The 13,384-nt window shown below is 41.1% G+C and overlaps 1 protein-coding gene across 4 annotated transcripts; it reads right to left on the bottom strand.

Moving 5' to 3' along the window:
* Nucleotides 1-6,493: 6,493 nt before the first annotated feature.
* slc13a5b (solute carrier family 13 member 5b) lies at nt 6,494-13,384 on the bottom strand. 4 transcript variants are annotated; one of them, XM_071527115.1, is made up of 12 exons: nt 13,257-13,384; nt 11,851-11,979; nt 11,607-11,743; nt 11,159-11,382; nt 10,817-10,991; nt 10,600-10,722; nt 10,253-10,465; nt 9,976-10,082; nt 9,733-9,854; nt 9,009-9,170; nt 7,791-7,928; nt 6,494-7,610 (listed from the first exon to the last, which is right to left on the bottom strand). In XM_071527115.1, exons 1-12 carry the CDS (start codon nt 13,353-13,355, stop codon nt 7,485-7,487), a joined length of 1,755 nt encoding a protein of 584 aa, XP_071383216.1. In that variant the 5' UTR covers nt 13,356-13,384; the 3' UTR covers nt 6,494-7,484. The 4 variants fall into 4 exon arrangements, with proteins under 4 accessions (XP_071383216.1, XP_071383218.1, XP_071383217.1 ...); XM_071527117.1 differs by having other exon boundaries at nt 9,988-10,082; nt 11,171-11,382; XM_071527116.1 differs by having other exon boundaries at nt 9,988-10,082; nt 10,817-11,045; nt 11,201-11,382.

Here is a 13,384-nt window from a genome sequence, read left to right as displayed (position 1 = left end):
ACTAAAAAAAATAGTCTAGGACAAATGAAAAGTGAGTATGAATAAGATCCCATGCTGTACATCTGCCAGAGACTTTTACATTTTTGAATCTCCATTTGTGCTCCAGCTCAACATTTAGATGTCAAAGAAACATTTCAGCAGTTGAATAATGAGCAAAACAAAAGGTGTTTATTTTCAAAAATATGCAAACAAAGTATATGAGTAGTTGAACACACTAGTTGAATGACTGCACTGGTTCTCTAACATGGCTTAAATTTGTAGAATGAGCAAAATTATTTACTTAGGTGGAGGAATGCAAAGTGTGAATTAGTTGCGAGTCAAGAAGAAGAGCCTGTTTGCCTCTGCTGCGCCTCACAGCTCAATTTCCTCAACCGCTCACAGCTTGCCTCATTCGCGAATGAGACTCATTTCTTGAATTCTTGATTGTGGTGCTGCGGAGCCATGAACGAACAACTCGTTTGGCAGAGTGAGTTCTGACACCCAGTTTCTTGTCAAGAGTCATTCACCAAGAACGAGTCGTTCACTGATCTGCCATCACTACGTGCTGTATGACTCATCTATGACTCAGCTATTACAGCAATAAGGCAAAGGTCAAGCTTTAGTGGGAGATTACGGATTTTAGCCACAAATTGCTGAAAAGTGGGATTTTTAGTTATTTCAGAAACAAAGTGCGATAATAGTGTAGCCTAACTTCCAGGACAACAAGCCCATTAACCATTAACCACTCAATCCAGAATTAGTGTTAGATCTTCCTCGTTGGTAGTGTTTGTTGACTCAAACTTCACAAGGGGCTCCCAAACTTTTTCATGCCAAGGATTCTCCACATAGATAGGCTTCAGATCACAGAACCTCGTTTTCTCCCAAGGAAAGGAAACATATTTGAGAAGAGTTGTTTCTTTTATGTATGCTGTAGGTGAGGAGATACCAGTAGAGAAAGGGAAACCTCTGTGGATAATAGCTGATGAAATAATAGTGAAATTAAAGTATTAGACCCCCCCAGACCTCAGTTTGGGAACCACTGCTTTATAATCTGATAATCTTTTTTTTTCTCTCTGTGTCCATAATGGTCAGTGTCAGAAAGGCCTGAAATATTGCGTGGCTCTTACATCAGCTGCATAATAAACAAGTGATTGCAACATATTTGAAATAATTAGGCCACTGATGATCTTTGAGCCTCTAATTTATGAAAGAATATTGTATCATGCTCAATACAAAGTTTATCAAGTCAATTTCCTATATCTCTTAGTAAAATAGAAACAACAATGCAAAGTGGATTGAATGAAATATTCACAAAATCTGTAATCAATAACCCCTAAAATAAAATGACGATAGTAATTTTTAATACTATTTTAATAATAATTAAATCAGTTGAATAATAATAATCTGTCAGTCAATCAGTTAATCGGTGAATTATCTATCTATCTATCTATCTATCTATCTATCTATCTATCTATCTATCTATCTATTGACTGTTTGTTTGTTTTCCAGTTTAAGAACATGGATGTGTTGTACCAGTATTTTCAGTTTCTCATTTTCTAAATTAGTACAATATTTAAGTTTCAGGTATTTAAGTATTCTAAGTTTGTTTTGCTAATCTGTGGATTTTCTACATTCACATCACATTAGTTTGAAAGATTCAGACATGAATATTCATATAAACAAGTCTCAACAATGAAAGTGTGACTCGATGCACATTTTCACTGTTGACACTGCTGGCTCAAATCAAAATGTGTCACTTAATGATAGATCAGTCACATACAATATATGTAGTCCAGTAATTCATGAGAGATGGGGTCATACTTTATTTTCCCACAGTTTTAGTGTCAAAATTTTAAGTTACACTTGGAATTCTGTGAGCAACATGGCTGACTGCCTTTTGAATAAACATTTTCCTGCTTTGATTTCACTCTGGAGAGAATCAACCATCATTTGATAGTTGTGAATGGACAGCATACCAACTGATAATGTATTTGCATAAAGGAGTGCCTTTATCTTTTGATGATGGTATTTAATAGTCTAAGGGAGTGATGCTGTCACAAGGTGGCTCTCCAGTTCAGTGATTATGTAGGCTACATAGACTTTGAATAGTTGTTGGTCAAGGTGCAAAGAAAACTGAACCTCAGGGTGTTAAATAATTTGTTCTTTAATCCAATTACACGTATATAGGACATGGCCAGTAATTTGCTTAGGCTCCCAAAGGACTTCACCTGTAAATTCACTGATCACCTGATGTAACTGATCCCTGCAAGCAATTATGACACTAAAATAAATAACCAGCAGTGCCCATCTTCAGTAGCAGTAGTTGTAGTAGTAGTAGTAGTAATGTTTATTTAATCACTTGCTGGCTTGCTTGTTTACTTATTTATGTCTGTCTGTCTGTCTGTCTATACCATATCTATTCATTTATCATTCATTTATTATGTATCTGTCTATTTAGTTATTTATTTATTTGAAAGGTCCCTGTTATGTTAAGTACTGCAAATATGATTCTGTTTGTTCGTTTTATGCTGCACAATGCTGTTTTCCACATGTTGTTCCTTCCAAGCAGGTCCAAGCAGGTCATTCATTCAGTAATACATTGAAGAGATTGTCTCTTCTTGCTGCATTATACCAGCAGATGGAGCTATTTCCCTACTAACATGAAAAATCTCTGATTTTTAGAGAGAGCTTATTCTTGGGGTACATTTGGCAAGAGCCTCAGTGAGAGTTTGTTCATGGTTCATGTGGAACAGTGATTAAGGTGATGGTGGCATTGAAGTCTGAGGGAAAGACTTTATCAACTAGGGACAACTGTGGAGGGAAGTATACTGCTTGACATTGATGTCTGTGCCTTGGCTCGAGATCCAGGGAAAAACAGACAAGCAACTCTGAATCAGCTTACTGTAAAACGGTAATCTAAGGCGGGACCGGGCAGTTTCTTCAAAAACAGTCTTTCATCGAGAAAACAGTCTTCACAGAGAGGGATACAATGGTTGGGTTGCAGCGCTTAAACCCCTTATTACACCTAAAAATGCCCCTTTGCGAGTGAAGCAGTGCAAAGAACACATGCAGTGGTCTACTCAGCTGTGGAAAAAAAGTCATATGGTCAGATGAGTCATCCTTTACCCTGTTCTTCAGTACATGTGTGGTGCATGCAAAAGAGGTCTACAGTACTTGTTTCCTAAGGTGAAGGGTTCTGGCAGCTTGGTGCGTCTCCTGGGCTGGCATGGGTCAGATCTACTGAATCCTTTAGAAGTAAACATCAGTAAAAACAAAGTGTTTCATCACGTTCATCCTGCGGTGTCCTGATGGGAGTGAAATGTTCCAGGTCGGTAATGTCCCTGTCCGCAGGGCATGGCTAGTCACCGAATGGCATGATAAGCATGAAAATTATATCAATCATCATATACCAGTACCATCGTTGTGCCAACCACCAAATCTCCACCCAATTGAACACTTATGGGAGGTTCTGGACCGGCATTCCACCGCCATCATCATCAGAGTTTCTTGAGGAAGAATGGTGTTGTATCCTTCCAGTAGAGTTCCTGATACTATAGACTCTATTCCAATCTACTTCATGGTCCACTGGAGCTGCTCTGGTGGCTTGCGATGACCCAATGACATGTTAAAACACAATTATAACACTTTATTTTCAATTGAACTTTATTGTTCAATTTTGAAAATCACCTGCCTGTATATGAACGGTAAAAGATATGTTTAGTAAACTTAAAAAGGAATACACTCAATTAAAACAACTTTCTCCCAAAGCCTGAAACTAAAAGACTAAAGTTCAACCTGTAATGTAATGTGATGTCATCATCTGAACCAGAAACTCTATATTATTCTCAGGAAATCATCCTTTGTGTTGTCATCTTTAAGAGTCATCTTTACCGTCTTTCCCAAGTCACTGTCTAGGAGTAGGAGTAGCTCTACATTTTAGATCTTGATGAAATCACAGGTTCAGATATTAGTCAAGTATTAGTTCATTTTCACAAATATTTCTTGGCTTGTCCTAGAACATTACAATAACATATATGAAATATTAATCTGTGTACTATATATGATACAATTTTGTAATGTGAGTTAAAAGAGAAAATATTTTTGGTGACTTTTAGGTGATAAAAATGTTATGACTATTCATCCTAGCAAGGAAATGACTGTTGTAAGGACAATATGAGTTTGGCCTGGTCAGTCTCAACGTACCTTGGCCTAAAAGGGTGCAAAGAAAGGCCCTCTGTCTTTTAACTGTTGGCCAGAGACAGGTCAGTAACTTAATTGGAGACTCGAATGGCGAACTGAAACCATTTCTACACAAAATCCTTTGAGTGCCAGGAAGGGTTGATTGTATCAAACAGGCTATATATTGTCCTCATGAGTAACTGATACAGAGGAGGTGGATGGCCTATGGTAGCTTAAAAAGCATTCTCATCCACAAAACATTCTCTGTATTTGAATCGGATGCAACAGGTGGACTGGACACAAAATGTGCTTTTCATTTCAACCCAGACCCTTGTGATGTCCTCTGTGTGCATGTAAGCAGATTTTGTCCAATCCCAAATGATAGGGATATTTGTCTGGAAGTCATTTACTCGCTCATTCTGCAGACAGAAGGCCTAGTTTATAATGAGTGGAATCGAAATGTGTTTCTGAGTTCACCAGAGGTCTTGTGTGCGCCGTCAGTCTCATGAAGCCCAAGCAAAAAGAATAGCTTCTAGGTTCCATTTCCTACTGAACTCTTAAATGTATATATAGCCAATAATGGAGGCTATGATACATGAGGACGTGTTTCAATTGGATAATGAGTGGGTGGCTGAGAGGCAGCAAAGGGAGAGAAAGGCACTGTAATTACATAAGCGTTTTTCCCTCAGTGGGACCTTAGATCATAGTGATCTGAACTGCTCTATACACCCAACCGCTTGTTAACCACTCTTGAACCGTCTAACATTTTAATTGTCCATTTTAACAGAACTGAGGTCAAGGTCAGACCTTTGATGTGATCTGTTCCTTTCGTGCTCTTCTTTCTCTCCACTACCTTTGCCAGAGTGTAACATCTTTCTCTTCTTTCGCACAGCACCACCAACTTTGCTGAATGGTTTAGTGCTGTCTGCTGCCATATGGTGTCTTACGGTTTACTCTGTGGAAATATCTACTGCGTCTGTGAATCTTACATCTCGTCTGTGAGACATAATTCTCATGATGGTGGTAGATTCTCAGCGGGTCGAAATATGAATGGATAGCAAATGTGTCGGTTGTAATAAAGTGCTCTGCAGTCTCTAAATGGAGAGTTGTGAAATATATTCTTTGTGTTAAGAGCTGATATTGTTTATGGTGTGAGACAACACAAGACATTACAAGTCTGTCCTGACCCTTGGTTCATGCAATCCCTCGGCAAAAGGACAATGACATAGAGCCCTTGCCTAGGTGTGGCCATTCACCCAAGGATTACACGGCTTTCCACACTGTGTTTACAGGATTATATCAGCCTATGCACGAGACAGGAGGTCACTGAGCAAGACGCCGAACAAAACGATTGCACTTTCAAATGCAGATAATAGTCACATGAAGTTGAGAAAGAGTAGACTGGTGATGAAGGTGTGATCAGCTGGTTTTGGACTACAGTATGGGATGACAATGCTGTTTTTAAAGTTTCTTTTCCACCTGCTTTATTAAAGCCTCATCACAGTTTAAAAGCCTGTACTGGACAGATCAGTGGAATCTATTAAAACCTTAAAATAGGTAACTTACAATTAAAGCAAGTGTTTGAATGTATGGAGTTCAAACACAGTGCGTGCATGACTTGAACCAATAAAGAGAGTTCTAAAAGCGTGCAGACAATAACTCCACTGTACACATGTTCAGTAAAGGCCATAAGTCACGCAGGGAAAGGCAACGGGTTAGTGGCACTGTTTGTCGGAGGCCTTTGCTAGCCAAAAACGACTATTGTGTTCTTGGCTCCATATAACAGTCAGCTGCTCTGGCACCAAAATGAAATGTGTTGTGGATTCACCATGGGGAAACTGGGGAAAAGAAAAAAAAAGTATGATGTGGGATTCTCCTTAGAAGTTGGACATAATTCTTAGTAATTTGTTTACATTCCTCAGCCAGAACAAACAGAAATTATGGACTGATTATGAAACTTATGTAAAGTTATGTAATGCATGTTAGCAGAGCCATAAATGTATCTTTATAGGGTGGTAAATCACTGTATACAGAGGCAATATAATAAGAATGAAAAATGCTCAGTATGTCTTAAAACATTTCTTTTACTTGGCTCTTGGCTCTTATTTGCTTGACATGATTAGTTTGTCACAATTTATTAAGCTGGTGAATTGATATTGCAATGCTTACAACATTATTATTTCAACCCATTGGACATATAAGAAGCCAGGAGACTTGATTCATCATTTTGCCTGTTTCTGTTCCAGTTCACATGTGCATAAGTCATACAATTGACAAAAAAAAAAAAAAGTAATGATACATTGATTCTTAAATACAACTTTATTTCAAAATCAGCTATAATTCATTACATTGCAGTTAGAAGTTTCAAACTGTCAGCACATATTGACCTACATTTTTAGATTGTGTTTACAAATACAATAAATCAATGTTTGTGTAAGGTACATAAGGGTTTCATGGTTTTGCAGTGATGATACACTATTCAAAGTCCAAGTGATGTTGGACGTAACAAAATACCATATATCCTAATGTGTAAGTCAACATATGGCTATGGTTGGTTAAGGATGTGAGAGGGCAAAAGTACATGTTTACTTTTCCTCATTTCCTTGCTATATTGTAAAAAATTATCATGAGATCTATAAATCCCCAACTGGCTAAGCCAACTGAGCCTTTTTATCTACGTTATCCATCTTTGGATCTAGGGTTGAGATTTGAGCGACAAGTTTGTACAATGTTTGTTTACTATATTACTATGTGGTTTATTGCTATTAGAATGTGGCAACATGGTTACATGTGACTTTGTGGAAAACCTGCATTCTCTTTTACCTCATCAAGAGCTCTGCATGTTGATCGCTATGTACAGTATATAAGTTACTGATGCCATTAATGTTTTCACTTTTGCTGCAAACCAAATTTCCTTTGATGGATAACCAAGACTTGACTTGAACAGCAGTGTTTCTAGCATTGGCTACTTGAGAATGGTACAGTAGATTTTCATTTAAAGGAGGTGAATATTGTCTTAAGGGCACACAGTGTCTTATTTAATGTGTAACTCCATTACAGTGCAATGTAAATTCAACAAGACTTTAATTCCACTCTTCAACCACTTCTTTCATTCCCACTCACATTCATCACCATTTACTTTCACAAGCAAGACTCAAGTATCAATGAAAACAAGCCTAGACGGGCTTGTATCCCAACGACACCTGGACACAGTCCACCTTGTCATCCTGTGCTGTCTCTCTGACCAGAGCTCTTTGTCTGGCACCTGTGACTGGGGAGGGCAGGGTGTGTTTGGAACATCTCCCATGGCCAAACCCCGACCAGACTCACACCCCAGTGACATTAGCCCATGTGGGGAAGGAGTCCAGGTGAAACATGGCCTTGCCCCAGCTGTTGATGGCCAGTGTAATGCAAAGGATACCAATAATGTTCATGACAATTCCTGTCTTGGCCTGATGGAGAGGAAAAGTATACAGTGATCTTATCAGTTTCAGGACACATTTTCAAATGTATATGAACACATGAATGCAGCAATCTTACACCTGTGTAATAATAATGGCCTACAAGCGACAGCTATGCATGATCAGACTATACTTTACTGAATGAACACAACAAACCACGGTCAAACTCACCATGTCAGCAACCTTGAGGTAGCCATAGGAGAAGACGATGGCATTTGGTGGCGTAGCAACAGGCAGCATGAAGGCGAATGAGGCACTCAGAGTGCAAGGCACCATGACGTAGAGAGGATTCATTCCAATGGACTGGGCCTGGAATACACACACAGAAAGCGTCAACAGTCTGAGACTGGGATGAGCGCAATCTTGATGACAACACTCTCCACTCCACCATCTGGCTGTTTTTCTGCACAGTAATCACTGACTCATAACTCAGACTGAAATGTGTGCAATTCTGTGCTGGGTGAAAATGCTCATTAGGTGGGTGTAATTAAGATGTAATTCTTGTATGCTCGGGGCTGACTCATGGGTAACTAAAATGGAAAAGTACTGCATATGTAGCGATAATGGCATACTATCACGATGCAAAACACATTACACTGTGCAGTTTGCTTCAGAATTACATATCCCACAGCACAGTAGCTGACAAGTGAACAGTCGTTTCTTGCACTCAGAATAAATGAAGAGTGCAATACTTCAACTTTATAATTACTCTTATTTATCCTGTAGAGCTGTATATCAGTTCACCAGACAGTTTTTTGTCTTGTCTGATATATTTTTTTTTAAATCAGATGGTAAAGATTCACTTGACAGACTGAAACATGAAGTGACATGCCATAAGCCATGACTGCCACAAGTGTCATCTCCCCATTTTCAGCTGCCTGTAATTGGTCAAATGCTCCTTTCTTCCTCCCGTCCTCTCTCTCTATCCCATTTTCACACAGACACCCTTGTGCACTCACTTGCTTTGTCCTCAATAAATATCTCTCTGAATACCCCTGCTTGGCACTTTCTGCCTCAGTCCAGCTCTGCCGTTCTCTTGAGTGCCTGACTACTGGGCACAGTAAGAGCATTCTTCAGCTGCAGTGGGGTGGGCACCATTACAAGACACTGAGCTGAATTGGTGCGTTTGGCAGGTTGCTAATGGGAGGAGGGGCCCGGGGAAAGGGACCAAACGCATTCAGGCCAAATGACTAACTAGAGGGGCAACCAAACAAGGGAATGTAGGCCGGCTCGCACTGGGAGTAGTTTCAGTGCTGGACTCCAATTGGGGAATCAATTCAAAAGGACCAACACTGGGAAGCACTTCACCCAAATACAAATGTCGGTCTCCCGCAGTCTAAGAGCCGGCTTAAAACTGTCGCTTTTAACTTTCTCTGTGAGAATCCTTACCATTGAGGCGAGGACAGGTAAGAAGAGAGTAGCAGTGGCCACATTGCTGGTGCACTCTGTGAAGGTAGCAATCAGCAGGCACAGAATGATAGCAATTGCCCAGGGAGGGATGGTTTGCAGGGGAGTCATTTGGTCTCCCATCCATTTTGAGAGTCCCGATTCCTGCAGAGATATGTATAACATAGACGTATAAGTGTTGTACTCTTTTTGGAAATGTGTACAGTCTTCATCCGTGCAGCTATAACTGACACAGCTTAGAGTTAACATTCGGTCAACCATTGGGAGTTAACTCTCACTCATTCAAGTTTATTTGCAGCTCAATGTGCTTTCACAGAACAAAGAGGCAGAAGAAATAAAACAAAAGTAGAAAATTCAGATTACATTCGAAAGACATATGCGTGAAAATATACACAAAAATTTCAATCCCCCATCCAACTCATTTACTACCACCCCAACCCTCGTAAATTATATAGAAAAGCTACACTCCCAACCAGCCGCCACCACACTCCCACCCCATAGTACAACACACACAGACATTATCATTCTTACCATAGCATGTCTAAGCAATTCTAAAAAAAAGGCCTTGAGTTTATTCTTGAATGAGCATATTGTCAGTGCATTTCAGGTCAGCAGGCGGGCTCTTCCATCGCTTGTGTGCGTAAGCGCTAAATGCTACTTCACCAGACTTATCCCAACAAACATTATGACTGTCACCGCCACTTACTTCACTGCCCTTGGCCAGAGCAAATCCTCCCCCGAGAAGAAGCACTATGCTCCATGGTAACTTCTTCTGGGCCACTTTCCAGGTGAGCAGGGCTGGAGTGGGGCCAGCAGTTTGATGGGGCGCTAAAGTTAAAAAAAATTCAATGTCAGTGTTATATCATTGTGCAGCCTGCACCTCTAAAAAACTCAGATATAACTATATGTCACACACTCTATGTGTATTTTGTCCAGAAAGACGGCTCACCTGTGTCAAAACTATGAGTCCTCCATGAACAGAAGCGTGGGGCTTTAGAGGGCAGAACAAAGAGAAGGACCGCAATGAACACTGCCACTGTGGCATCAGTGACGTATCTGAGAGGTGGAGGGAGGAAGGAATGAACAAACCCATTACTTCTAAAGTCTCCTCAAAGCAAATAAATCACAGATTTGTTTTCTGTCTATTGGTGCCATCAGCTATATTTATGTGAGAGTGAAAATTAGGTGTATAAAACAGTTAGGAATTAAGAAATAGGTATACAAACTCTGCTTTGGAGTTGAAGATTTCTGTCGCCCAGCCGGCGACAAAGCCAGGGTCCCTGGTGAACCACAGCACCACCAGCAGAGTGAAGAGACCCAGGACGCTCAGCTCCCCGAAGGACATGGGACCCAGCTGACGATGCTGCTCCCGGATCACATTATAGGCAGCGATGTCCTTCTCCGTCTTCACAGCCCCACAGCCCCACGTCTTCTTAAAGCTAGAGGGATCACACGGGAAAAAATCTTTGTGTCACCTCTACATTCTATCGCACACTTGATGTGGTAGAAAGTTTTTTGATGTTGATTCAAGCCTCTGTCAGTGTAATTAGATTTGAATCATCACTAAACTCACTTGAATCCCATGAAGACAAATTGCAGCCAGAGCCAGGCCAGCGTGAGCATGAGGATCATGTTAGGGAAAGCAAAGCCGAACCAGGAGGCAAAATTAATGACATCTCCATTTTGTGGAAAGAGTCTAAGGGGAAACACAAGATAGGGAATAAAGTATTTTAATGAATAAGATTGAAAATATCAAAAGGTGCCAACAAGTGCATTGAAAAAATACTCACTGGTTCATCTGGCCCTTGAGCACCAGATTGGGACCTGTTCCTGTGAGTGTGGCAGTGCCTCCAATGCTGGCAGCATAACAAACACACAGAGTCATGCCTTTACACATCTTTCTCCTTTCTGCTGCTTCCTTTCGCCTGGCAGCCTCCACTGTGGCGTCTAAGAAAGTCACCACCACTGGGCAGTCGATTGGGATAAAAGGCGTTATTAGAAACAAGCTGTACAAAATGTCTAGTAGTCTGTGCATAAAACATCTTCCTAAAGGTTCTCTCTCGATCAAAGAGATCAATCCATTTTCATTGTACTCGCTCTTCAGCGTCACCATCTTTGACCCATCTGCTCACCTTGTCCGTCACTCTGCTTGCCCGTCTGTCCAGGCTGTTTGCTGTCGGCCTCTCCCGGCTGGACCTGCTCCTCTGAGCTGAGGATCGGAGGAATCTCCACCTCATTGTAGTTGTTGAGCTGCTCCAGCACAGCTTGGACAATAGGCACCATCATGGCTGTGGTGGCTGTGTTGCTGATCCACATGGACAAGAAGGCTGTCACGCCCATGAAACCCAGCATCAGACTGAGAGGAAGATAAAAAAAATATTGTTAGCAGCATTGGATTAGAAGAGGGGACCTTGAATGTTTTAATCAATGACAGGAAGAGAAAGAGACTTTCACTTTTATGATGGCAACAACAAACCTGATTATGTTCCTTATCTATAGCGGGTATCATGGCTGATTAGATATCACTCTGAAGTATAATGGTCTTACAAGTGACAAACATAACAGAGAATTTGCACTCACAGCGCTGGACGCACACCAACAAAGAGCAGCACCCTCAAAGCGATGCGCTTGTGCAGGTTCCAGTGCTCCACAGCCACTGCAACCATCAGCCCCCCCACAAACAGCATGTTGGTGTCCTTCAGGTACTGCATACACACCTGAAACAGCAAGGCCACCGAACTTAAGATATGCATTGCTCCATCCTCGCTGAGCAAAATCAACGTGTCACTGCAGTCATTTTTATTAGTATAATTGATTTACTTACATCTTTGGACTGCATGATGCCGAACAGGGGGAAGAGGATGGCTGGGAGCAGGGCCGTCACAGCCAGCGGCAGGGCCTCTGTGCACCAGTACACGGCCATCAGGATTATCACATAGGCACATGCTGCCTCCTGTGTGTAGGCATGCAGAAACATGCACACACACAGGCAAAACACACACACACACACACACACACACACACACACAGAGGTCAAGAATGAGATCTTGTTTGCAAAGGTGTCATATAATGTGTGAAATGCAGACCAGCATCTGGGATCTATTACATAATTTTTAATGAGAGGTAATAGCAGACAGGGCAAAGATAAGTCTCATGGGGTAAAGATCAACGTGCGGTTGTTTTTAGTCGCCTTGAGAATCACTGGTCTAGCTGTTTGTGCACTTTGTGCACAAGCAGCTTTTGTCTCTTGGCACCAAATCTGAGAATATTTGTATTGTTAGATATGATTTTGTCCAGAATTTCATGAATATCTGTATTGTAGGTAGAGAGATACCAGTGAAACTACAGTCAAAATAGTCATCCTTCTACATTCATTAAATAATGGTAAAGTTTAACACTTCACCATCAATTCACATCACATTTGGTGGGGACCCCCTGGAGCCTCCTCAAGGATCGCTGGTGGTCCCCAGACCCCACATTGAGAACCACTGACCTAGACCATACTTCTGACTTCTACTGACACCCCTAAAGTTTCATACAGGTCATTTCCAGGCACAGTCGTTTCTACATGCTAGCTCCTGCTGTGCGTGAAAGTGGATCAATGACGTGGGGAGCATGGCTATGCTTATCATAACATGCTTCCAGCCTGTGTGTGTCTATCTCACATGTAGCAGTGGAAACGTGGAGAGGTTTTTTGCCTCTGTGTTCCCACGCTGGACATGACCCTTCATGTTAACAGCAAGGAGTTAAAATAACAGGACTGGGGTGCAGCAGCCTCAGGCAACACTGGACAGTTCCCATGCGTTTTGCTTCAAGTGCACTGCGCGCGAGATGGGGAGTCGCATCAACAGGTGCAAGGGCTGCCCAAACAGAACCGGTGCAAACCAGGCCCACTCATTTTAACGGCATTTTGGCAAAACGGTGTTCTTATGATACACTGAAATTGTGGATGCATTTAATTAATCCATGTCTTATGCAAGCATACGAAATGTAATTTCTCCGTAAGTAGCCTAACGTGTGTTTTGTTATTTTTTGTCATAGTTAAAGAAAAAGCAGTCCTACAATGAATAACCTGTTGAAACAAAGAAAATACAGATTACTATCAATCAGTTCTATTGATTCACGCCAAATTTAGCAAAAATTACGCAATTTCCTCATTCATTCCATTGAGTTTCATCTAAATCTGAGGTTTCATTTAAATCAGAAGTTTCATCTAAATCATTTACATACCGTTGTCCCAATCACCAAAGGCAGTGGAAGAAGTAGAAATGGAGTAGAGAAGAGAATAATCTCATTCTTGAGATAGCCAAGACGTTTGATAAATGCCATCGTAAACTGAAGGGAAACGGAGAAAAGGA

Source organism: Centroberyx affinis, unplaced genomic scaffold (genome assembly GCF_046629955.1).
Source record: "Centroberyx affinis isolate AG114_WGS23_722 - 3 ecotype Tasmania unplaced genomic scaffold, CSIRO-AGI_Caff_v1 ptg001494l_1, whole genome shotgun sequence".
In the NCBI taxonomy this organism is placed as follows: domain Eukaryota; kingdom Metazoa; phylum Chordata; class Actinopteri; order Beryciformes; family Berycidae; genus Centroberyx; species Centroberyx affinis.
Note: the sequence above shows the minus strand (reverse complement) of the source record. Positions and strands in the feature narration are given on the sequence as shown.

Bases quoted from the DNA above. Each gene is read 5' to 3' on its own strand.
- slc13a5b (XM_071527115.1), bottom strand. From the start codon at position 13,355: ATGGCATTTATCAAACGTCTTGGCTATCTCAAGAATGAGATTATTCTC. The intron at 10,992-11,158 runs GTGAGCAGATGG...TCGACTGCCCAG, and splicing joins CAAGCAGAGTGACGGACAAG to TGGTGGTGACTTTCTTAGAC. The intron at 10,723-10,816 runs GTGAGTATTTTT...GTTTCCCCTTAG, and splicing joins CTCAAGGGCCAGATGAACCA to ACTCTTTCCACAAAATGGAG.